The 26781-nt window shown below is 48.3% G+C and overlaps 1 protein-coding gene across 3 annotated transcripts in view; it reads left to right on the forward strand.

The window, feature by feature from the left end:
• CHCHD6 (coiled-coil-helix-coiled-coil-helix domain containing 6) overlaps positions 1–26781 on the forward strand; it is a 146771-nt gene that overhangs the window by 67457 nt on the left and 52533 nt on the right. For all 3 annotated transcript variants that reach the window (XR_012717430.1, XM_075286117.1, XM_075286118.1), the window contains one exon: positions 12474–12544. Coding sequence is in view for 2 of the 3 variants with exons in the window: in XM_075286117.1 (XP_075142218.1) it covers positions 12474–12544 (71 nt within the window). In the remaining variant the exon portion in view is untranslated. The remainder of the gene's footprint in view (positions 1–12473; positions 12545–26781) is intronic.

Below are 26781 nucleotides of genomic sequence, written 5' to 3' on the forward strand. Positions count from 1 at the left end.
GAGCAGCTGCAGTATCTCTACTACAGTGTATATGAATGGGTGTATGCTGCTAGAAGAGAAGTGGGAGCAGCTGCAGTATCTCTACTACAGTGTATATGAATGACTGTATGCTGCTAGAAGGGAAGTGGGAGCAGCTGCAGTATCTCTACTACAGTGTATATGAATGGGTGTATGCTGCTAGAAGGGAAGTGGGAGCAGCTGCAGTATCTCTCCTACATTGTCTGTCTGTATGATGCGAGAAGGGCTCTCTTTCTCTCTCTCTCTATGATAGACTGTGTGCAGTCAGAGGGGAGAGGGAGCAATTGTGGAAATCCATCTGATCGTCTGCCATAAATGGTGCAGATATTTTTGGGAAATGTTTTTGTGATGAGCCCCAGAGAGCGGAGGTCACCAGTCTTTCTTGCTCACCCTAAGGAGATGTTGTCAGACCTGGTCGGATTCCTGGACTGTGGTAGTAATACTGGTCATCCTAAGGGGGATCTTCTTCTTGGCAGAGTCCATAGTTTTCGGCCGCCATGATAGTTGGAGTTTTATAAGGAAGACAAGAGATTGTAAGAATAGAAAACCTAAAAACTAAACTTTGTGACTTGGTAATGGAATTCTCCAAATATGTGATCATTTGCATAGTCTTCTATGATGAGTACCTGGGTATGATAGATTGGGGATGGGGCTCGTCTCCTGTACTCACATTTTAGACAGTTGGCATTGGTTGCAGCGCAGCGTCCGGCTTATCACCGCACACATACAGCCGGCTTGGCGTCCTCCACTCTTCTGTTCGGCGCTGCCATGACCGACAGCCTTCTGCTCCTCTGTAACTCCTCCTGAAGAATTCTATCTGCCGGAGCCAGAATTATAGGCAAACCTTTCTGTGGTTTGGACTCCTAGTCATAAAGTATTGGGACGACATCAAGACTGAACCAGTGACCTCTATACTGGTTTCACTGGTGTCTAGTGCATTCCGGTTCTGGTTTCTGTAAATGGTCCCATTAGAGGGTGTTGGTCATCAGGGCGAAGGTACAGACTTTGTCAATTTATACATTTCTCAGAGGAATAACAGAGGATAGCGATGCTTGGCAAATACATTTATTTGCTGTCTAGGTAGTCAGGTCCTGGTTAAAGGGGGGAGGGGTCTGTCGACGATTTTAACCCCTCAGAATCTGACGGTGCTATATGCAGGAGGGGGAAGAGTGTAAACACACTGGGGTAGTAATCATGCATGTTGACTGAGAAATCTGCATTATGTCCCAGGGGGTGGCCATTACAAGTACCTATGAGGCGGCCTCTTCATTGACACTTCTCAGAGCTCTTTTCCCTAATTACTTCCCGGGCCCCTCTTCTTTGTCCTGGTGTCCAACGAAGAAACTACTTGAGTGGTCGACAGAGGGGAGGGGGCTGGGAGCGTTCCTTGTAGAGAGCAATGGACATGAGTGGGTCTCCTCCTGGAGAACCTGTGGGCATTAAACTTCATACAACCTGCATGGCCTTCACCCTATGTAGGATAACCCTTCATTCCCCATCCTCTAGATCTGTGATGGCGAACCTTTTAGAGGCCGTTTGCCCAAACTGCAACCCAAAACCAACACGGCAATTTAATCTTAATACTGCGCAGATCCACAATTGTGAACAATTACAGACGGACTGTAATAATATCACTTGTCTGCTATAAAACAGATACTATGTGATAAAAGTAGAGAAGGGCCCACACACAGTACAATTTGCTCCACAGTGAGCCCCACACAGTACAATTTGCTCCACAGTGGCGGATACACAGTACAGTTTGCTCCACAGTGGCCGATACACAGTACAATTTGCTCCACATTGGCCGATACACAGTACAGTTTGCTCCACAGTGGCCGATACACAGTACAATTTGCTCCACATTGGCCGATACACAGTACAGTTTGCTCCACAGTGGCCGATACACAGTACAGTTTGCTCCACAGTGGCCGATACACAGTACAATTTGCTCCACATTGGCCGATACACAGTACAATTTGCTCCACATTGGCCGATACACAGTACAGTTTGCTCCACAGTGGCAGATACACAGTACGATTTGCTCCACAGTGAGCCCCACACATTGCAGTCTGCTCCACAGTGAGCCCCACACAGTACAATCTGTTCCACAGATGGGTGCCCACAGAGAGGGCTCTGAGCGCCACCTCTGGCACACGTGCCATAGGTTCACCATGACAGCTCTATATGATGCCGTCTGCGGGTTTTAAAGGGTCATAACTGCTGATGGGCTCCCGATATGACCGGATCCACTTGCCTCGGTGTAACTTTTCTTAATCTTACATTAAACCGTTTCATCAAAATAATTTTTTCTCCTCTTCGCCGTCGCTTTAAGGGACAAGTCTCCTGGATTAATAACGCTCAGAACTTTTCCTATTTCCCAGCAGCCCTCTATATAGATGGCGGATGGCAGCATATACATTTATGGAGGAAATGACCCGAGCCGCTTCCTTACAGGAAATGATACAGAACCGTCCGACTTGTAATTGAAACCTCTCTATGGATGTCAAATTTCAATAAATTAAGCAGTTCCTTCATTTCCTCCCAGTTCCTTTGGAGGCCGGAGCCATTACTGGATACAGATACCAAGTGATGACTCCGGAGGAGAGGAGCGGGGTCGGGGCCTTGTCTTGGTGCTCGGGTTAGAAGATCTTGGAATGGAGACGGATTGTAATCTTCGCAGGTTTCCTTCAGGGATGCGAGCGCTAATCATCTTGGCGGCCTGTCCTTGGGATGAAATAATATGATAATTTCTTTTCCCGTCTCTGGAGGAGGGTAAAATTAGGATTCACGTTTGTTCCCCTCCTATAGAGATATCATTACCCTGCTAGAAGAAGTTCACACAGAGACTTGCCTCTTGGTCATCGAAAAGGCTTAATTGAAAATACATGCGGCGCTCCCCAGACCCTCCGCTGAACACGCCGGCTAATGGAGCTCCCGCGCTTACGTCCTTCACGTCTCTTCAGAGGAGAAGAAAAAGCTTCTATCTGCGGATATCAATCTGATATATAGGCGATACATAAGCCTTTATATACTGTAGCAACAGCAGTAAAAATGTAATTCTTCCTGCGGCGTGGCAGTAGACGTTGCAGTCAATTCAAGGCCTCTACACGTTGGCTCAGCCCCAGCCACGATAAGAAGCAGTGCAGTTTAGAGATTCTTACTAGGCATGTGTACAAAGTATTCGATCTTTACCTCCTTGTCTCTGCCACTCCATGAATAACTAGACATTCATCATCGTGTAAGGCTGTGAGGAGGGAAGGGGGGGGGGGGGGTGCAGCTGCAGTATTTTTCTCTCCATGGGTATATCATACTGTGTGCTGTGAGAGGAGAGGGGATGCAGCTGCAGTTTTTCTCAGTCAATGTTTGTATGTGAAGCAGTATGCTGTGAGAGGGGAATGGGGCAGCAACAGTATCATCCCCTATGTATATGTGAGGCTGTATGATACTCTGTGCTTTGAGATGGGAGGGGGATGCAGCTGCAGTATCTCTGTTTCTCTGTAGGTGAGGCTGTGAGAGGGGAAGGGAAGAATCTGCTGTATCTATTCCTCAGGGGAAGGAGGTTTAGTGGTATTACTCCTTACTTATCTAGTTGCTGCTGATCCACCAGGCATGCCTCCCCCGTGTTACCCTGTTTCCCCGAAAATAAGACGTGTTCTTATAATTAATTAGCTAATGAAATATATGACCTTTCTTATTTTCGGGGGATGTTTTATGCAGCGGCTGGAGCGGGGAACAATCGGCAAACAAAGCGGGAAACAATTAGAGGAGTGCCGGCATGACTGCCGGTTGTATGTGATCGTGAAAGGGGGGGGGGGTCTTATTTTCGGGGAAACCGGGTATGCTGTTGCTTTTTACTGAAGATTCAGTAAAACTTTTCAAGATTATATAAACGCCTTGGAGGACTGCCCTGCTATTTTCTCTTTTGTTCACTCCTTATTTATACAGTGTATCAGGCTATATGCTGTGAGAGGGGAGGAAGAGTAACTGCAGTATCTCTCCCTTAGTGTGTCTATGAAACTGCTGTCAGACGGGAGGGGGATGCAGCTGCAGTATCTCTCCCATAGCGTATAATATGAGGCTGTATGCTGTGAGAGGGGAGGAAGAGTAACTGCAGTATCTTTCCCTTAGTGTGTATATGAAACTGCTGTCAGATGGAAGGGGGATGCAGCTGCAGTATCTCTCCCATAGCGTATAATATGAGGCTGTATGCTGTGAAAGGGATGGAAAAGTAGCTGCAGTGTCTTTCCCATAGTGTTTATGTGAGGCTTCATACTGTGAGAGGATAGGGGGATGCTGCTGCAGTATCAGTCCCTCAGTGTGCAAATGAGACTGTGCTATGAGAGGGAAAAGGCGAGCAGGCCAGTAACCTTGGCCTTTGGTGGTTTTGTGCTTGTGATCCCTAGTGTTCCCTATGACAACCCTGACTGGCAGATGCCCCTGTGAATGGCCTGAGGTTGCATTTCCCAGGTTTTTTGCCCTGTCCGTTGCCGCCTTGGCTTCCACCGCCACCCTTCTGCCATTCGGCGTCCTCATCCATCTTCATATTTTGATATTTCAGCACATCCTCGAAGATTTTCTGTTTTTTAGCAATTCTATTCATTTGACCTTTTTTTTATTATTTTTATTCCCCTCCATTTTTATTAGATTTCGTGCGCATCTCATCAGCCGCGAAGGGGCCGGCGATGATTGGTCGGAGTAAAAAGCCGGCTTAGGGCGCCATCTCGCTAATTCCGCCATTAACAAATATTTTCTGAACGCCATAAACTTCAGTGGAAGTAGAAGAGCGAGCGGCACGTTTGCTTTCAAAGCATTAGCAGAGAAAATGGCTGGTAATTCGATGAACTCAAGAAACGTTCCTATTAGGATAAATAAAATGTAGCAGATGTCAGATGGCACGCCGCTCCGTCTATGCCCATCTAAGTGCCTGCTTGACTGATGTACAGTACATTACATCAAATTACATGGCGCTCGCATGCAAATAACCGCTAAGTATTCGCCTCTTTATTCTCCGTATTTCCTCTTTATTTTACTTTAAATTGTGTCCTTGGAGTAAAATACATTCCTTGAGTCATCCCCCCCCCCCCCCCCCAAATCTCCTTTATGGCTCCTCTTTACAGCCTTCCCATAAAGCCGTCGCTTCCCCGATATGAGGATCTTAAGCACCCTAATTACCAACAGCCAGAAATCTGCAGGCGGCAAGGGTTACTACCTCCGCCCCCAGCCCCGGGGAGCATGTAAGGAATCAGCCACCGATACCCCTCTGACAGCTCCCATTAACCCTTCAATCAGCCCTCTTTCTGTAGTCACCAGCAGAATAGTGAGCGCAGCTCTGGAGTATAATACAGGATAAGTAATGTATGTACACAGTGTCTGTACCAGCAGAATAGTGAGCGCAGCTCTGGAGTATAATACAGGATAAGTAATGTAATGTATGTACACAGTGACTGCACCAGCAGACTAGTGAGCGCAGCTCTGGAGTATAATACAGGATAAGTAATGTAATGTATGTACACAGTGACTGTACCAGCAGAATAGTGAGCGCAGCTCTGGAGTATAATACAGGATAAGTAATGTAATGTATGTACACAGTGACTGTACCAGCAGAATAGTGAGCGCAGCTCTGGAGTATAATACAGGAGAAGTAATGTATTTACACAGTGACTGTACCAGCAGAATAGTGAGCGCAGCTCTGGAGTATAATACAGGATAAGTAATGTAATGTATGTACACAGTGACTGCACCAGCAGAATAGTGAGCGCAGCTCTGGAGTATAATACAGGATAAGTAATGTAATGTATGTACACAGTGACTGCACCAGCAGAATAGTGAGCGCAGCTCTGGAGTATAATACAGGATAAGTAATGTAATGTATGTACACAGCGACTGCACCAGCGGAATAATGAGCGCAGCTCTGGAGTATAATACAGGATAAGTAATGTATGTACACATTGACTGCACCAGCAGAATAGTGAGCGCAGCTCTGGAGTATAATACAGAATAAGTAATGTAATGTATGTACACAGTGATTGCACCAGCAGAATAGTGAGTGCAGCTCTTTGGTATAATACAGGATAAGTAATGTAATGTATGTACACAGTGACTGTACCAGCAGAATAGTGAGCGCAGCTCTGGAGTATAATACAGCATAAGTAATGTAATGTATGTACACAGTGACTGTACCAGCAGAATAGTGAGCGCAGCTCTGGAGTATAATACAGGATAAGTAATGTAATGTATGTACACAGTGACTGCACCAGCAGAATAGTGAGCGCAGCTCTGGAGTATAATACAGGATAAGTAATGTAATGTATGTTCTCAGTGACTGCACCAGCAGAATAGTGAGCGCAGCTCTGGAGTTTAATACAGGATAAGTAATGTATGTACAGAGGGACTGCACCAGCAGAATAGTGAGCGCAGCTCTGGAGTATAATACAGAATAAGTAATGTAATGTATGTACACAGTGACTGCACCAGCAGAATAGTGAGCGTAGCTCTGGAGTATAATACAGGATAAGTAATGTAATGTATGTACACAGTGACCGTACCAGCAGAATAGTGAGCGCAGCTCTGGAGTATAATACAGGATAAGTAATGTAATGTATGTACTCAGTGACTGCACCAGCAGAATAGTGAGCGCAGCTCTGGAGTTTAATACAGGATAAGTAATGTATGTACAGAGGGACTGCACCAGCAGAATAGTGAGCGCAGCTCTGGAGTATAATACAGGATAAGTAATGTAATGTACACAGTGACTGCACCAGCAGAATAGTGAGCGCAGCTCTGGAGTATAATACAGGATAAGTAATGTATGTACACAGTGACTGTACCAGCAGAATAGTGAGCGCAGCTCTGGAGTTTAATACAGGATAAGTAATGTATGTACACAGTGACTGTACCAGCAGAATAGTGAGCGCAGCTCTGGAGTATAATACAGGATAAGTAATGTATGTACACAGTGACTGCACCAGCAGAATAGTGAGCGCAGCTCTGGAGTATAATACAGGAAATGTAATGTATGTACACAGTGACTGTACCAGCAGAATAGTGAGCGCAGCTCTGGAGTATAATACAGGATAAGTAATGTAATGTATGTACACAGTGACTGTACCAGCAGAATAGTGAGCGCAGCTCTGGAGTATAATACAGGATAAGTAATGTAATGTATGTACACAGTGACTGTACCAGCAGAATAGTGAGCGCAGCTCTGGAGTATAATACAGGAAATGTAATGTATGTACACAGTGACTTCAGCTGTAAGACAGTGCACCAACCACTAGCTAAATATTAAATGCTACAGATTTGGAGTTTCCTGGGGTAGAGAGTTTTGTAAGAATTAACCCTTTATGTACAGATACGCTGAGCAGGTTGAGCACGTATACTATAGGACAGGAGGCACCTACGGCCGCTCATTGTGATTGTTACCCAGTTTTTCCCGGTATAGATATAAACTACATTGCCTTTATATCCAGCTGCTCCTTAGTCGTGCACTCCAGTCTTGAAGTGGTTAATCCGTCTTGCCGGTCCCGGTGCTCGCTCTGGGTATTTTCTGTAAATGCTGGACCTGGTGTTTCTCAGCAGAAGATAAAATAGACCAGAGAGGAAGAAACGTCAGAAAATGAAAAGGTTTTCTCTCTGCGCCTCGGGCTACATCCTGATGCTCTGAATTATCCCGAGCTGTTTGCAGGGAGGCCGGGCGCTCAGTCAGCCTGCTGGAGGCCTGCGTACCTGTACCTGTCACACCGCATTGATCGCACAACAGTGCACTTCACAACCGCCACCCGGAATTGGGAAATGCAAACTTGTGCTGAGGAGTTTATACATGGCCGTCCTCGCCTGTCGTGAACACTTGTATCCTGTGCCTGGTGCTGCAGGAAAATATAAAGATGTAGGGATGCAATGTACACATCAGGGGTACACATGTATGGCTCTCTAGATGTTCAGACACTACAACTCCCAGCATGCCCTGTTACCCGCAGGCTGTGCCCCACCCAGTTTCAGAGGGTTTCCATTTGCAGAGGAGTGGTGGGCACACATACAATATATATTCCATAAAACCCCTAAAGGGGTTACAAGGTTTATAGAACCCATTGTCACACTCATTATCTTGATCCGGAGGTCCTGCCCCGGCCTCTCTTGGTCCGGAGGTCCTGCCCCGGCCTCTCTTGGTCCGGAGGTCCTGCCCCGGCCTCTCTTGATCCGGAGGTCCTGCCCCGGCCTCTCTTGATCCGGAGGTCCTGCCCCGGCCTCTCTTGATCCGGAGGTCCTGCCCCGGCCTCTCTTGATCCGGAGGTCCTGCCCCGGCCTCTCTTGATCCGGAGGTCCTGCCCCGGCCTTTCTTGATCCGGATTACCTGTCCTGGCCTCTCTTGATCCGGATTACCTGCCCCGGCCTCTCTTGGTCCGGAGGTCCTGCCCCGGCCTCTCTTGGTCCGGAGGTCCTGCCCCGGCCTCTCTTGGTCCGGAGGTCCTGCCCCGGCCTCTCTTGGTCCGGAGGTCCTGCCCCGGCCTCTCTTGGTCCGGAGGTCCTGCCCCGGCCTCTCTTGGTCCGGAGGTCCTGCCCCGGCCTCTCTTGGTCCGGAGGTCCTGCCCCGGCCTCTCTTGGTCCGGAGGTCCTGCCCCGGCCTCTCTTGGTCCGGAGGTCCTGCCCCGGCCTCTCTTGGTCCGGAGGTCCTGCCCCGGCCTCTCTTGGTCCGGAGGTCCTGCCCTGGCCTCTCTTGATCCGGAGGTCCTGCCCCGGCCTCTCTTGATCCGGAGGTCCTGCCCCGGCCTCTCTTGATCCGGAGGTCCTGCCCCGGCCTCTCTTGATCCGGAGGTCCTGCCCCGGCCTTTCTTGATCCGGATTACCTGTCCTGGCCTCTCTTGATCCGGATTACCTGCCCCGGCCTCTCTTGGTCCGGAGGTCCTGCCCCGGCCTCTCTTGGTCCGGAGGTCCTGCCCCGGCCTCTCTTGGTCCGGAGGTCCTGCCCCGGCCTCTCTTGGTCCGGAGGTCCTGCCCCGGCCTCTCTTGGTCCGGAGGTCCTGCCCCGGCCTCTCTTGGTCCGGAGGTCCTGCCCCGGCCTCTCTTGGTCCGGAGGTCCTGCCCCGGCCTCTCTTGGTCCGGAGGTCCTGCCCCGGCCTCTCTTGATCCGGAGGTCCTGCCCCGGCCTCTCTTGATCCGGAGGTCCTGCCCCGGCCTCTCTTGATCCGGAGGTCCTGCCCCGGCCTCTCTTGATCTGGAGGTCCTGCCCCGGCCTCTCTTGATCCGGAGGTCCTGCCCCGGCCTTTCTTGATCCGGATTACCTGTCCTGGCCTCTCTTGATCCGGATTACCTGCCCCGGCCTCTCTTGATCTGGAGGTCCTGCCCCGGCCTCTCTTGGTCCGGAGGTCCTGCCCCGGCCTCTCTTGGTCCGGAGGTCCTGCCCCGGCCTCTCTTGGTCCGGAGGTCCTGCCCCGGCCTCTCTTGGTCCGGAGGTCCTGCCCCGGCCTCTCTTGGTCCGGAGGTCCTGCCCCGGCCTCTCTTGGTCCGGAGGTCCTGCCCCGGCCTCTCTTGGTCCGGAGGTCCTGCCCCGGCCTCTCTTGGTCCGGAGGTCCTGCCCCGGCCTCTCTTGGTCCGGAGGTCCTGCCCCGGCCTCTCTTGGTCCGGAGGTCCTGCCCCGGCCTCTCTTGGTCCGGAGGTCCTGCCCCGGCCTCTCTTGGTCCGGAGGTCCTGCCCCGGCCTCTCTTGGTCCGGAGGTCCTGCCCCGGCCTCTCTTGGTCCGGAGGTCCTGCCCCGGCCTCTCTTGGTCCGGAGGTCCTGCCCCGGCCTCTCTTGGTCCGGAGGTCCTGCCCCGGCCTCCATTGATCCGGAGGTCCTGCCCCGCCCTCTCTTGATCCGGTTTTGCTGCCCCGGCCTCTCTTGATCCGGTTTTGCTGCCCCGGCCTCTCTTGATCCGGAGTTGCTGCCCCGGCCTCTCTTGATCCGGAGTTGCTGCCCCGGCCTCTCTTGATCCGGAGTTGCTGCCCCGGCCTCTCTTGGTCCGGAGGTCCTGCCCCGGCCTCTCTTGATCCGGAGGTCCTGCCCCGGCCTCTCTTGGTCCGGAGGTCCTGCCCCGGCCTCTCTTGATCTGTAGTGGTTTCCTTTGCCGGTTGGGACGCACAGATTCGCATTTCAAACTGGAACAAGATAAAAAATTTTGTACTTTGACCTAAAACCTCTGCTAGATATTGTGTCAGTGCCTTCCTTCACTTCTCAGTGGCCCAGGTTGCTCCCGCATCTACAGGATGACTTCAGCTTGGCTCTATTACTTGTTGGGGGTCTGAGGAGTCTAAAATTCTTTTGTGATGTCCTGACGAGCTCCTGCTGCTCTTACTCCTTGCTTTACACTGCAGCTCTGCTTGTTTTGCTTTACACCTATTCCAGTAGTGCAGCTGTTTTACTGAGGCCAAAATATGCAAAAACATACAGCTGGGTCCCACTTTGTACCTCAACATGTAAAGCTTCCCGGGAAACATCTCTGCCCTTCTGCAGAACCTCGCAATGAATTAAAATAATTTTCAGAAATAAATTAATTCTTCTCTCGTCATCTTTTTTCCCCCCTCTCTCTCTCTCTCTCTCCCGAATTCTGTTCCTTTGAGAAATCAGACTGTATGAAAGATGAAAACTCCTGTGATGGCGACAGAAAAAAAACAATTAGATGTACAGAGCTCCCAGAGATGAGACGTCTCGCACCTCCTTATCCACATCACTTACTGTCTAATGACAAATTTAATTAACGGTTCAAAGGGCCTGTGTGAGACGGTCACACCGCAGAGGGGGTCTATGTGAGACGGTCACACCGCAGAGGGGGTCTGCGCGAGACGGTCACACCGCAGAGGGGGTCTATGTGAGACGGTCACACCGCAGAGGGGGTCTATGTGACACGGTCACACTGCAGAGAGGGTCTGTGCGAGACGGTCACACCGCAGAGGGGGTCTGCGCGAGACGGTCACACCGCAGAGGGGGTCTGCGCGAGACGGTCACACCGCAGAGGGGGTCTGCACCAGCCAGTCACAATGCAGTGGGGTAGGTGAGATGGTCACACTCCAGGGGGCCGGAGTCTCGGTGAGATGTCCCGTTGCACAGGGGCAGGGCCTGTATCAGACTCTCCAGAGGGGGCCAAGATTGTCTTTTAAAACTTTTTACTAGTGTTTGGATCTGACAGTCAGTGTCTCTCCTACCGATGTGTCGTGGCTGTGTAAGATGGTAATGCCCCTTTAAGGATGAATGCTGTGATTTGGGTAGATAATAGATGGGGTGACCGTCCTCCTGTGTTCCAGGGCTTTCTGGAGATGAATAGCTCTTGTTGTCATGCGGTTCTGTTATTGAACCTTGTGCAGACTCGTGTCCAATCTCGAGGCCTTGCCGCTTGTTGGCGACTAGTGATGATAATGCCGATTCTTCGTGTCATTGTTCTCGCTGCGAGTTCACAGACCTAAAACATAAAGCAAAATAATTTAGAGAACAATCCATATACAGTAGTCAGCGAGGCTGTATCTATAGCCGTGTAGGCGAGGCCGCTGCATTGTGCGTGTCCTCGTCTCATCTGCTGATGTTTCTATTGGGCTAAAGGAACAATAAACTCAGAAAATGCACGAAAAGGTAAAAAAAAATCTCCCAGCACCTGCACCTCCCCCCCCCCCCCCCACGCCCCTCCTCGTCTTTCATCTCCTTTAATCCCCCGTCTCATATTACAGTTACAAAAATCTTCTCCCCGTGTCCCGGGAGCTCAGACGTGTCACTCATCTTCTCCTGGACATCCTGTGTCTGGGTGTAAGACAACTGGCTGCAGCAGGAGCCTCCCCCAAAAAACACTTTTCAGTATTATCTTGATACGTCCACTTGGATCATTCATCTTTAGGTTTAGGGTTTCATTAAAGGCAACACTGAGAGCCCCCAACTCAGGTTTGTTAAAGGGAAGGAAGGTATTAAAGGGGTTGTATAAGATTAGAAGACAATGATGGTTGTCTTCTAAGAACTGAATCGTGTTCTTCGTCTGTGTTTTAATATTCAAGTCGTGGGGCTAATCTTCAATACCAGACACAGCCTGTAGGCCAGAGGGGCGCTGTTTTTGGAAGAGGGCAGTCACGTTCCCCTACCTTACACGTGCTTAATTTGGACGAGCGCATGTCTTCTGAAAAGGGAGAGGAGACTAAGCAGCTGCCAGACATCTCTGAAGGTATCGCCTATGAAAACCAAGGATCAGGCATGTTAAAAGTCAGCATGCCCGCTCCTCTGCTAACCACATCACCCCATTGTATACAGTTCTGCAGACTTGTACATGTATAATACAGGATGTAACTCAGGATCAGTACAGGATAAGCAAGGTAGACCATTACTAAACTAAATGTACAACCAAATCACATGAATACTGATGGGGGGGGGGGGCACATTCTATAGACTTCTAAGTAAAGAATTAATATTTATTTTGTAAACTTTTTTTTTTTAATCTTTTTTTCTAGAATCTGGAAATCTACAAGATGACAGCTGAACAATTCCACACTGCAGCGACCAATGCGGAGTTCCGCGTCAAGTACGTTCCATTTCCCTAATATTTCCTAACATGTTTTTTTCCCAAACTCTTATTTGCCTCCGCTCATTCTTTTTGTAGACTTGTAGGTTGTCTTCTAAGCTGATCCTCAGGTGCCTTGGTCAGGTCTCTGTAGATTCGCGCTCGCTCTCAGACCTCTATCTGGGACCTCCATTCCTCCTCTTATTGGAGAATCTGCCATATTGGATCTCTCCTTTGGATTGTAGCGCTGCAGATAGATAATTATGGGGCTGTGATAATTGGCGGCTTCCTTGATTAAGGAACATGCATCATCCTTTTAATCAGAGCTAACCTGCGGTATGTGAAGGCTGGCCGCTCGCCGTCTCTGGGATGGATGTGCGCGATGCTTTCTAGATGTGGCTCTTCTGCTCTTCAGGTGTTCGGCCTATTTATAATAATGAAAGGATCTCCACAGTCAGGCGGTTAATTACTCTCCTGCCGCACTCGGCGCAGTCACCATCAAAGGTAATAAATGTGGAGGCCGGTGTCCGAGAGCGCGAACTGAGGCCTCCTGCGCTCTGACTTCTATTCACAACCTATAGAGCCGGCCTTGAAGAATAATAGATGGGCAGCCTACTTAAAGGGAACGTGTATTAAAGGGGACAAGACTGGATTTACAGATGATCTCGGGCATCAGCAGTTCATCATGAGAGGCTTCTGATGGGGCACATGGAGAGGATTCTGGTTGGGGGTGTGTGGGGACCCTCGAGGAGGCCTCTGGTGGTCACATCAGGAGAGGTTTTTGGTTTTTGATACATGGGAAGTCTTTCGGCAGGGAAGCTTATGGCAGTCACACATGGGGAGATTTCTAGTTGGGGGACACGTAGGAATACTTCAGTCAAGGAAACATGGGGACAGCAGGGGAGGCTCCTGGCGGGGACGCATGGGTTGGCATATTTCGCAAATTCAGATGATAATTTGACACTTTTTTTCATGAGCCTTGTCCTGTTGGCCATGTTGCTGATGGGATTGTCCATATGTCGGCCATGTTGCTGATGGGATTGTCCATATGTTGGCCATGTTGCTGATGGGATTGTCCATATGTCGGCCATGTTGCTGATGGGATTGTCCAGTCGGCCATGTTGCTGATGGGATTGTCCATGTGTCGGCCATTTTGCTGATGGGATTGTCCTGTCGGCCATGTTGCTAGTGGGATTGTCCTGTCGGCCATGTTGCTGATGGGATTGTCCATATGTCGGCCATGTTGCTGATGGAATTGTCCATATGTAGGCCATGTTGCTGATGGGATTGTCCTGTCGGCCATGTTGCTGATGGGATTGTCCATATGTCGGCCATGTTGCTGATGGGATTGTCCTGTTGACCATGTTGCTGATGGGATTGTCCTGTTGACCATGTTGCTGATGTGATTGTCCATATGTCGGCCATGTTGCTGATGGGATTGTCCTGTCGGCCATGTTGCTAGTGGGATTGTCCTGTCGGCCATGTTGCTGATGGGATTGTCCATATGTCGGCCATGTTGCTGATGGAATTGTCCATATGTATTATTGTGTGGCAATAACTTGGCTGGTTTAAGTCTTCACAGGACGGACTAGACTTGGGGCTGGACAGGGGTGTTACTTGGAGCTCCCTGTCTCCACGCCTAAATCTGTTGCCGTACCCCCACCTACTGTGTGACATTTATAATGGTGTCTTTTATGTCTCCATTTTTGACCACCCGGGCACATCTGTGACCCATCCATCCATACCAGTCTCTGTTCACCTGTCCTCCATTGATGCCATGTACAACCACATGATCTGCGAGGCCATTGGACGGTGTAGGTGACCTGTCTATACAGGACACCATCTCTGCACTGGCCACACGATGTCTGAGCATGCCCACTATATCCATGACCTCACAAATCCTCGATGACATCACAAGTATCTTCATGTACTGCTTTTACCCCTAGGTCCTATGTTATAATGCGATCGATCCCCCGATAATGTTTGTCTGTAATCGTTCCTCTGGCTTTCTTGTACTTATTCACATTCATCCTGAGCAGCGCCATTACCGCCCGTAAGGAATGCCGAGTGTTGTTTTCTTATGCCGGGAGCGCGGCCCTTAAGACTCCTTGACCCCAGCAAAGAGCCCGATCATAGAAATGCACAAAGATAAGTACGTGCGCCTAGTAAAAAAAAAAAAAAACATCCGCCAACCTCAACACGGAAATCTTTCCCCTCGAGACCCTCGCTTTTAAGACGGGATGGCTTCTCTGGCAGATTAACCCTTGGTGTGCCCACTGATGCGCACGACCCTCGCCAATGCCCCCACTACCACCGCATTGCACATAAAACGCGTCGGGAGAGGAGGTTGCTAAGTTACACCAGTAGTCATAGAAGCAAATGAAGAGCGGGTTTACGGACCGCCGTCCCCACTAGTGGTTAATTGTACCTTAACCCTTGTGTGGCGGCGGACGACAAGAGGTGCTCGAAAGTCATTTCTAAGAATGAGATCCTTCGCTTGGAGCCCACATCTCCCGGCGGTCAGGTCGGAGGACGTTCTCGTTGCTAGGTTGCTTCCTGACGTTGTTTTTTTTTCTTCTTCTTCTTTTCTTCTGAGGCTGAAATCTTCCAAGAAATGGACAGAGAAGTCATGTCTTGTCTTTCCGACTCCTTATACCTGCAGGCGTTGTGCCCGATTCTGGGTAATGGATATCATCCAGTTCTAGGAAGCCTTCATAGAAAGAAAAACATTATACTTCCCTGCCCTCTTATCCGCCGTGGCTTATTTTCCGGGTTTTTGCCTTAAAATAGAGTGACCTACTGGTTAGTGACCTCATCCTCTGTGCCCGCAGGCTATAAGCACTGTCTAAAGCTGGCCATACACCCCCGACAAGCATTTACACGGCCAATTTTATCGTTCCATTATGTATATGAGATCATCCGAATTCGACTGCAGTGGTAGGAATGGAAGGAAGAGGCCGGATTGGGCATGTTGAATTTCAGTATGCCCACTCCTTTGTTCTCAAGAGACGTATCTGCTCTCCTTACCCTATGGAAAACGCATGGGCTGAGCATGCACTTGTACAGGGGTGCTTTATACTACAAGCATGTTAATGGGACCTCTATAGCCCTTAAAGGGGTTCTCCAGGGCTATCCTATTGATTGCTGCGGTGTCTTACCAAGCACAGCACCGTAAATCGTATAGTGACTGAGCTTGGTATTGCAGCTCAGCTTCAGTAGGACGGAGTTGCAGCATAGTCATGTGACCCATGGCTATATCACTGGCCTGAGAAGTGGAGAATTAAAGGGAATATCCCCATAGCATCATAGTCTTGTTTTTATGATTGACTTTCTGTTCTGTTTCATTTCTTAGAACATCTTTATTCCAATCTGGGTTCTGGTTTTCTATCCAAAAGCTCCAAATACTTTGTGTAGGGATAGTTTAATGATCACCTTCTGCCACCACTAGGGGGAGCTCACTTCTTACAGTTTAGTGCCGTATTCAGTCAGCTCCTGAGCTCACCCTGGTGGTGGCAGAAATTTTATCATGTTATTCTGTCTATGCAGAAGATTTGGTGCTCTGTAATAGGAAACGGCCCCAACTTCTATAACGTTACCTTGATCAGGACAGAATTTTGCATTTCCTAAGAATAAAGAGGCAGAACATGGGGCGATCATCGTAATAATACAGATATATTCCAGTAAAGCTGGGTTACCGTGTATTTTTCTATCTTAGGTATATTCTTTCTTATCGTTACGGGAAATGTTCGGTAATTTTCCTCCTGTTACGACTTCGAGGAGTTCGCGAAGGCGCCAACGCTTAACATCGGAGCCATAAACCGCGATTTTCATTTGTTCTGATAATTTGCGCTTAACATTATAAGCAAAAAGGCCAAGTAAATGCAGCGAAAGCGTCAGGCGGCAGAAAGGGCAGCGCGTTTCCTCGAAGGAAAGGTTACAACGCAGATAAGCGGCTCTGGATGCTTGATAGAAAAGACAGACTGTACACAGACGCGGCGGGGCTGTCACCGGAGCGGCCGAGGCTGGGATTTGGATAATACGAGGCGAAATATAGTAAAGGATTGAGAGACTGCAGGCGCTCTGGGATATATCCGCGTCTGCCTGGAGTATATATAGGTACGGCTCTGCTAGGGTCATACCCTAGGAAGTCCTGTTATCTGTCTGTGACGGTGACATCCGCCATCTTCAGTGTATGGTAGCCTATAGCAGGTTTATCCAGAATGGACCGCCCCTTTAAAGGTTAGGAGTCTTGTGGGAGGGGCTTGTCTTAATATATTGCACACAGATCTGATTTAAAGGGCTATTCTGAAGTTATACTCTGACCACAAGATAGTTGAGGTTCATTGATCATGTAAATGGGGATACCCCCCCCGAATGGAGCAGCCGGTCATTCATGAGTATATTGCTCGCCTATCCGAGGCAGCGCTATAGAAGTGAATAAAGTGGCCAAGCGCATGCGTCGACCCCTACCCGATCACTAAGCTACTTGAAATAACCAAAATACCCCTTTAAGAAAAAAAAACTTTATTAAAACTGACAAACAACCTTTCCCGCTATCCCTTCAGCAATGGCCGACTCCATCCCAGTCCTTGCTCTCCAAGCCTCATTTCCTATCCTGTCTCGACCTCCGGCGCCGACACATCCATCCAGACAATAAACAGTCCCCCCCCAAATTTGCGCTGCGGTCTCTGTGCACTTTGCCTATTCTCAGTGCTCAGGGATCCATGACTCAGTCTGTGCTTCAGGACGGACAGTTCTTTAATCCCCCCCCAGCCACAGGGAATAAAATGCCATTTCATTTCCAGCTCTATTAATGTGCTGGATCCGAGGATAAAGCATGGCTCCCAAAAGGCTCCGGCCAAATGTTTTGCGTCCCCTTTGTCTCCTTTTGAGTGTTACATTTAGATTAGTTTGCTGTGGATTAAACCTTATTACCGCTGCTGAATCAGTAAAATAAAATCAGTCAAGAGGTTGGCGCTTCCTGCCGACGCCACAGAAACTACCCTTAAAGTGCTCGGCGCTTCATATCCCCCCTCCCCCTCCGTTTTTTTTTTTTTTTCTCTCTCTTTCCCCCTTCTCCCTGCGTCTTATCTTTTCCACGTCTCGCACTGGGCTCGCGCAGCTCGCCGTGTGCGTGTTCGCCGGCGCACTTTCATTATTACTTTTTAAAAGGTAAGCGCTGTAGAGAGAGGATTAAGAAGTTGTTAAGCGATAAAATTATTCACAGCTAAATTATGTTTTTCCATCCTCACGTCTCATTATGAATGGATGGCTGCGTCTTCTTTCGAGAGGCTGTTTTTTTTTTTTTTTTTCTTTCTAATTTATTTATTTTTTTCCTTTTCTTTTTTTTTTTAATTGCGTGCGGAGCTCGAGCACGGAGAGGCGTCCTACATGTAGGGTGAAGGCTGCGGCGCTCGCCAATGAGTATGGGGGGGGAAATAGATGTAGTTTGTATTGAAGGGTATAATTTTTCAGGTTTTTTTTTTGTTTTGTTTTGTTTTTTTTACATTTTTGCAAATAACATTATTTTTGTGCTTTTATCCAGATAGTTAAATTTATCTTAATTAATCTATCAGATTCCGTAGCTTCCGGCCCAGTTCTGACTCTGGGTCGCATGCTTAGAACTAGACCGTTACCCCTCACCGATCTATTATTACATGTGCTCTGGAGGTGGCTTTCGATACATACCTGTGAGATCAGGGGTCAGAGACTGATTCTGATCACATGACCCAGGGGTCAGAACCAGGACGGAGTTCCCTGAGCCCATCGTGATGAATTAAGGTAAAGTTAACTCCATGGACAACCCCTGTAATGTAAAAAGGAAGAGAGACATTGGGCGCCCTAAGTGTAGTATTATACATTGTAGGGTGAACAAACCAGATGGCCTCTCACCTTTGGGGGTTGTGAACAAGTCACAACACCATTACAGTAACAGTAATTCCAGGTGGAAGTGGCAGCGGATCAGCCTGTGAACACCGGTGGACCGGGAAAATATGGCTAACAGTGCTATTCTGCTAATAAGGTTTAGCAAGATCTTCCGGACTGTGTCGTGCATATATACCAGAGAGCGTGGAGTCACTGTATAAGACCTCAGGTCTTTCTGTGTTAACCCCTGTAATGTGACATTTTGCATGTATTTCTTGATCAGAATCGAGAGCTGTTGAGTGTGGCCTAGTGGTATGCTGTGACTTCCTGCTGGGAGAGAGGCAGAAAGAGCTGCTTGGTCTAGCAGCAGATTTTAGATTTTTTTTTTCCCCCCTTTACATGTGGAGGAATCCTTGAGGCTTCAGACAACAGTGACAAAACTTTTAGAAGGTCCTCACATGGGCATCTATTAAACAGTGAGCATAAATAAGAGTAGGCACCGGTCACAAAACGGGTCAGTGGCTATAAAAGAAGTCGTGAGGGGTGGGAGCCCCAGATAAATGCCCAGGAGCTGTTGGTTATACCACTGAATAATGCATTTTACTCCAGGGGTACTATGGACTGCAGATTTGTCTTGTCTTGAGCTAGCAGTTCACTACCTCCTCACTTTTGGGTCCTTGTTCCTTCTGTCCTAAGAGTTTTACTAATCTCATATTAGATCCAAAAATAATATTGTTATTGCCTACTTAAAGAAAACAAAAAAATAGTTTTTCTCAGTTGCCTCCTGGTAAATTGTCTATGGTCAGAGCTGAATCACAAACATGTCTGGTATAGGACGCCGCTAGAAGAGTCACTGATTCACTTTCCTCTACAAGACCCAGAACTTGAGAAGAAGGAAAACCAATCTGAACGCCTCGTACAACGTCTCCATCTGAAACCGCACTTGAGAAATCACTTGTTTACAATGGACTGCGGTGACCTGATTGGTAATTACCCGCCCCAGGCGAGGCCGGGGTCCTTCTCCGAGCAATCAGGCCATTAATTCAGCGGTGTCCTGCTCTCTGGAATAGTAATTGCTGCCTGTTCTCGGCCGGGTTTCGCTGGTTGGTTATGAGGATTTGGAGTCGCTTTCCTGGGTGTTAAAATGTGTGATTCCTATTCAGGGTACGCGGCGTCTGGCAGTGACCGGGCACAGGGTATGGCGGTACAATGTAATAGACCGTACAAGGAGCGCAGCCTAAAGGAGGACACGTATAACTGAAAGCTTTATCCTTCCAAGGAGGTGCAACTAAAAGCTCCAACAATTTGCTAAATCTTTGTGAGTGTCCCATGGACCTCAGTGTCTTTTGAGACTCGCAGGTGCCAGGCTGTGACTTTTCGCCTATACACACCCTGAAGTTAACCCCTTCTTTTTAGATCTAGTTCCAGTTTTTGCTAACGGTGAAATGGACCATGTGCAATTTTCTAAAAATTAAGGGTAGTGACCCTTAGTAGCATAGATCCTGTGCTATCCCCCCTCCATATCCCCATGTATCTTCTGACTACGGCTCCCTTGCTATCCCCCCCCCCATCTCCCCTTGTATCTTCTGACTACGGCCCCTGTGCTATCCCCCCCCCCCCATCTCCCCTTGTATCTTCTGACTACGGCCCCCGTGCTATCCCCCCCCCCCCCATCTCCCCTTGTATCTTCTGACTACGGCTCCCGTGCTATCCCCCCCCCCCCATCTCCCCTTGTATCTTCTGACTATGGTCCCCGTGCTATCCCCCCCCCATCTTCCCTTGTATCTTCTGACTACGGCTCCCTTGCTATCCCCCCATCTCCCCTTGTATCTTCTGACTATGGCTCCCGTGCTATCCCCCCCCCCCATCTCCCCTTGTATCTTCTGACTACGACTCCTGTGCTATCCGCCCCATATCCCCTTGTATCTTCTGACTACGGCTCCCGTGCTATCTCCCCCCTCCATATCCCCTTGTATCTTCTGACTATGGCTCCCGTGCTATTCCCCCCCCATATCCCCTTGTATCTTCTGACTACGGCTCCCGTGCTATCCCCCCCCCCCTCCATATCCCCTTGTATCTTCTGACTACGGCTCCCGTGCTATCCCCCCCCCTCTATATCCCCTTGTATCCTCAGACTACGGCTCCCGTGCTATCCCCCCCCATATCCCCTTGTATCTTCTGACTACGGCTCCCGTGCTATCCCCCCCCATATCCCCTTGTATCTTCTGACTACGGCTCCCGTGCTATCCCCCCCCATATCCCCTTGTATCCTCAGACTACGGCCCCCGTGCTATCCCCCCCCTCCATATCCCCTTGTATCTTCTGACTACGGCTCCCGTGCTATCCCCCCCTCCATATCCCCTTGTATCTTCTGACTACGGCTCCCGTGCTATCCCCCCCTCCATATCCCCTTGTATCTTCTGACTACGGCTCCCGTGCTATCCCCCCCCATATCCCCTTGTATCTTCTGACTACGGCTCCCGTGCTATCCCCCCCCATATCCCCTTGTATCTTCTGACTACGGCTCCCGTGCTATCCCCCCCTCCATATCCCCTTGTATCTTCTGACTACGGCTCCCGTGCTATCCCCCCCCCCCATATCCCCTTGTATCCTCAGACTACGGCTCCCGTGCTATCCCCCCCCCCCCATATCCCCTTGTATCTTCTAACTACGGCTCCCGTGCTATCCCCCCCTCCATATCCCCTTGTATCCTCAGACTACGGCTCCCGTGCTATCCCCCCCTCCATATCCCCTTGTATCCTCTGACTACGGCTCCCGTGCTATCTCTCCCCTCTATATCCCCTTGTATCCTCTGACTACGGCTCCCGTGCTATCCCCCCCTCCCCATATCCCCATGTATCTTCTGACTACGGCTCCCGTGCTATCCCCCCCATATCCCCTTGTATCCTCTGACTACGGCTCCCGTGCTATCTCTCCCCCTCCCCCCCCCCCCCATATCCCCTTGTATCCTCTGACTACGGCTCCCGTGCTATCTCTCCCCCTCCCCCCCCCCCATATCCCCTTGTATCTTCTGGATATGGCTCCCGTGCTATCCTCCCTCCTCCAGCACCCTGGACAGCAGCCATTCTTTCCCTTTTGTATCTGTCATCGTTCACTAACCGAGCAGATGCTCAACGGTGTCAAAGAAAATCTGGATCTGCAGCCAACCTTCAGCACATTTCCACTTCCCATCAGCCGCTTTTAATGGGCTGTCTGGCTCTACAAGTCCCCGTTGCCTCGGCCGGATGATTAAATGCGGAGAGCTTCTCGCGTTAATAGAGGTTTCATTAACTGGTCCGGTCTTGTCGCTCCAACAAGTGCGTCTGATTCCAGTATTTGACTGAACTTAAAGCCCTCATTGCCCATCCCGCAGATTGGAGTCTCCACAAGCCCTTTATTACACCTCGCATCCAAATGGCCCCTTCTTTAAATGTACGACCTAAAGTGCTCGGCTCCTCGGGATAATGGCAGCTTAGCCGGATTCTGCTCTGATATAGCCAACTTTATGCAGACCTAATAATCTTCATCCTTATTCCTCATTGGTTTCTTATAGGTGAAATTGACGAACCGTAAGGAAGTGCCGGAACGCCGAGGAGACTTACTATTAGGGAAAGGCATTATCGTCATGGAGCATTGAGTGGTACAGGTGCAGGATTACAACATTTAGCGGCTTTCTTGCAGAGATAGCACCATATCTGCTCACAGGTTGTAACTGGTATTGCAGTTTGGCTTCATTGGAGTGAATGGAGGTGAGCTGCAATACCACAAAAAACCTGGTGGGGCGCTGATTTTTGGAAGAAAGCAGTTTTATTTTTCTAATTCTGTACAACACTGTAATTCTTCACTTGGCCTGAGGTGGCGCTGTGTCCGGATTGCAGCCAATTGATGGGTTTCCTGTTAGCAGGCCAACCTGTGATGAGCTTAGTGTGGATTAAGAGGACAACCACTTTAAGAGTTGAGGTTTAACCTTGTACTTAAAGGGTTTCTCCACTTTCGGCAGCTCCTACTTGCTAGAAGGGTCCTTTAATAATTAGCTGATCACAAAGGGCTGAGACCCCCAGAGATCGGTTGTAATCTGTTGGTTAATATGGGTATGTGTTCAGTTTCCCTGCAGCGCCACCACAGGGGAAATGAAGCATTACACAATGTCCATTCATCCCAATAGCTTGTCTGTGATACAGGACAGATCAGGTCCTCCAGCGCGAGGGACGCTCTATGTAGGGCCTACATTCCCTATGGTACTGCTGTGTCTGGATGCCCGTGTATACGTGACAGATTCCTCTCTGTGTCACGCTCGCTCCTGAGCGATATTCCGCCGCTCCCCGATCTGGTTTGTTTTATTGGGCTGGGAGCAGCAGACACTTCATTAAGCGCGAGCCTCCCACTCTGCGGACTGCAAGTTGATTATTAACCTCACTTCACGTTCCCTTTATGCATATAAAATGAGGAAAACAATTAGTCAATGGCATCCAAGCTCATTAAATCCTTTGTCCCCGTTTTGTCGATGGAATAAGCAGTAGGAAAATGTAAAGTATCCGGCCCGACCCCACCTCATCTGCTCCTATTTATCTACACTGAACTTTTACAACAGGCAGAGCTCATTTACATATTTAAAGGGGAAGATGGCAGGGAAGAAAAATTGCTGAGCTAAGAATAGAAAATAATTGATTGGGCGGAGGGTAGTATAGTAACACACAGCATTGTCTAACATTAGATTATTAGGCTTGTGCTAGTCATGGTGAAGGTGCAACATTATAACATTTAATACAGGTTACATCCTGTATTATACTCCAGAGCTGCGCTCACTATTCTGCTGGTGCAGTCACTGTGTACATACATTACATTACTTATCCTGTATTATACTCCAGAGCTGCGCTCACTATTCTGCTGGTACAGTCACTGTGTACATACATTACATTACTTATCCTGTATTATACTCCAGAGCTGCGCTCACTATTCTGCTGGTGCAGTCACTGTGTACATACATTACATTACTGATCCTGTATTATACTCCAGAGCTGCGCTCACTATTCTGCTGGTACAGTCACTGTGTACATACATTACATTACTTATCCTGTATTATACTCCAGAGCTGCGCTCACTATTCTGCTGGTGCAGTCACTGTGTACATACATTACATTACTTATCCTGTATTATACTCCAGAGCTGCGCTCACTATTCTGCTGGTGCAGTCACTGTGTACATACATTACATTACTGATCCTGAGTTACATCTTGTATCTGCTTGCTCAGTGTCTGTACAGCACTTTCTCTGGTGACTGGCATGCTGGGTATTGTAGTCCTTGCTCCAGCCTCTGTTGTCTTCTGTTCCTCTCCGCTGTATCCTGAACATGATGAGATGTTGGAGATATAACGTGACAATGTCTCTACCTCTCATAGACTACAATGTATTCCTTCAGCCCTGTCTGTATAATACCGTACACTATCACACTCATTATTTCGCCCTCACAGGCCTGTTCCGGGTCTCGGAGGAATAGACTGATCACTCAGAATGTCCACTGTCGAGATCTGGAAAAATCTGAGGTTGGATTTCTTGTCTCAGACTCTGTAGTCGGTGTCTGGTCAGCAGGAGGGGCGGCCGCTCCTTATAGTACAGACTCCGATATTACATTGTAGGAGGGTGACGAAAAAATGTGGTAAAATACTCGGTAATGTGGAAGCTGAAGAAGTAATAAAAGTCAGAAGAATAATCCGGAATATTTGGTTTGTAGGACTGGATGGCGGACAGGACACAGTATATAGGCAGTATATAGACAGTATATAGCGCGCGCTCGGTCTTCTCTTTGTCTCTGTTACTTTTTCTCTTTCGTTCTCTTTCTCTCTTTCTGTTTCCTTCTCCTTCTTCGGTTTGTCTTTCTTATATTTTACCTTTCTCTGTCTGTCTTTTTATTTTCTCTTTCCTCTCTTTTTCTTTATCTATCTGGGATTTCTTTCTTTCTTTCTTTCTTTCTTTCTTTCTTTCTTTCTTTCTTTCTTTCTTTCTTTCTTTCTTTCTTTCTCTGTTTCCATCTTCTTCCTCTCTTGTGTATTTGGGTTTCCTTCTCCCTCTTTCTCATGTTTCGGGGTTTCCTTCCCCTCTTTCTCATGTTTCTGGGTTTCCTTCCTCTCTTTCTTATATTTCTGGGTTTCCTTCCTCTCTTTCTTATGTTTCTGGGTTTCCTTCTCCCTCTTTCTCATGTTTCGGGGTTTCCTTCCTCTCTTTCTTATGTTTCTGGGTTTCCTTCTCCCTCTTTCTCATGTTTCGGGGTTTCCTTCCCCTCTTTCTCATGTTTCGGGGTTTCCTTCCTCTCTTTCTTATATTTCTGGGTTTCCTTCCCCTCTTTCTCAGGTTTCGGGGTTTCCTTCCTCTCTTTCTTATGTTTCTGGATTTCCTTCCCCTCTTTCTTATGTTTCTGGGTTTCCTTCCCCTCTTTCTTATGTTTCTGGGTTTCCTTCCCCTCTTTCTTATGTTTCTGGGTTTCCTTCCTCTCTTTCTTATGTTTCTGGGTTTCCTTCTCCCTCTTTCTCATGTTTCGGGGTTTCCTTCCCCTCTTTCTCATGTTTCGGGGTTTCCTTCCTCTCTTTCTTATATTTCTGGGTTTCCTTCCCCTCTTTCTCATGTTTCGGGGTTTCCTTCCTCTCTTTCTTATGTTTCTGGATTTCCTTCCCCTCTTTCTTATGTTTCGGGGTTTCCTTCCCCTCTTTCTCATGTTTCTGGGTTTCCTTCCTCTCTTTCTTATATTTCTGGGTTTCCTTCCTCTCTTTCTTATGTTTCTGGGTTTCCTTCTCCCTCTTTCTCATGTTTCGGGGTTTCCTTCCTCTCTTTCTTATGTTTCTGGGTTTCCTTCTCCCTCTTTCTCATGTTTCGGGGTTTCCTTCCCCTCTTTCTCATGTTTCGGGGTTTCCTTCCTCTCTTTCTTATATTTCTGGGTTTCCTTCCCCTCTTTCTCATGTTTCTGGGTTTCCTTCCCCTCTTTCTTATGTTTCTGGGTTTCCTTCCCCTCTTTCTTATGTTTCTGGGTTTCCTTCCCCTCTTTCTTATATTTCTGGGTTTCCTTCCTCTCTTTCTTATGTTTGTGGGTTTCCTTCCCCTCTTTCTCATGTTTCTGGGTTTCCTTGCCCTCTTTCTCATGTTTCTGGGTTTCCTTCCCCTCTTTCTCATGTTTCTGGGTTTCCTTCCCCTCTTTCTCATGTTTCTGGGTTTCCTTCCCCTCTTTCTCATGTTTCTGGGTTTCCTTCCCCTCTTTCTCATGTTTCTGGGTTTCCTTCCCCTCTTTCTCATGTTTCTGGGTTTCCTTGCCCTCTTTCTCATGTTTCTGGGTTTCCTTGCCCTCTTTCTCATGTTTCTGGGTTTCCTTGCCCTCTTTCTCATGTTTCTGGGTTTCTCTCCTCTTTCTTATGTTTCTGGGTTTCCTTCGTCCCTTTCTTATGTTTCCTTCCTCTCTTTCTTATATTTCTGGGTTTCCTTCCTCTCTTTCTTATATTTCTGGGTTTCCTTGCTCTCTTTCTTATGTTTCTGGGTTTCCTTCCCCTCTTTCTCATGTTTCTGGGTTTCCTTCCCCTCTTTCTCATGTTTCTGGGTTTCCTTCCCCTCTTTCTCATGTTTCTGGGTTTCCTTCCCCTCTTTCTCATGTTTCTGGGTTTCCTTCCCCTCTTTCTCATGTTTCGGGGTTTCCTTCCCCTCTTTCTCATGTTTCGGGGTTTCCTTCTTCTCTTTCTCATGTTTCGGGGTTTCCTTCCCCTCTTTCTCATGTTTCTGGGTTTCCTTCCCCTCTTTCTCATGTTTCTGGGTTTCCTTCCTCTCTTTCTTATATTTCTGGGTTTCCTTCCTCTCTTTCTTATGTTTCTGGGTTTCCTTCTCCCTCTTTCTCATGTTTCAGGGTTTCCTTCCTCTCTTTCTTATGTTTCTGGGTTTCCTTCTCCCTCTTTCTCATGTTTCGGGGTTTCCTTCCCCTCTTTCTCATGTTTCGGGGTTTCCTTCCTCTCTTTCTCATGTTTCGGGGTTTCCTTCCTCTCTTTCTTATGTTTCTGGATTTCCTTCCCCTCTTTCTTATGTTTCTGGGTTTCCTTCCCCTCTTTCTTATGTTTCTGGGTTTCCTTCCCCTCTTTCTTATGTTTCTGGGTTTCCTTCCTCTCTTTCTTATGTTTCTGGGTTTCCTTCCTCTCTTTCTTATGTTTCTGGGTTTCCTTCTCCCTCTTTCTCATGTTTCGGGGTTTCCTTCCCCTCTTTCTCATGTTTCGGGGTTTCCTTCCTCTCTTTCTTATATTTCGGGGTTTCCTTCCCCTCTTTCTCATGTTTCGGGGTTTCCTTCCTCTCTTTCTTATGTTTCTGGATTTCCTTCCCCTCTTTCTTATGTTTCGGGGTTTCCTTCCCCTCTTTCTCATGTTTCTGGG

Source organism: Leptodactylus fuscus, chromosome 9 (assembly GCF_031893055.1).
Source record: "Leptodactylus fuscus isolate aLepFus1 chromosome 9, aLepFus1.hap2, whole genome shotgun sequence".
In the NCBI taxonomy this organism is placed as follows: Eukaryota; Metazoa; Chordata; class Amphibia; order Anura; family Leptodactylidae; genus Leptodactylus; species Leptodactylus fuscus.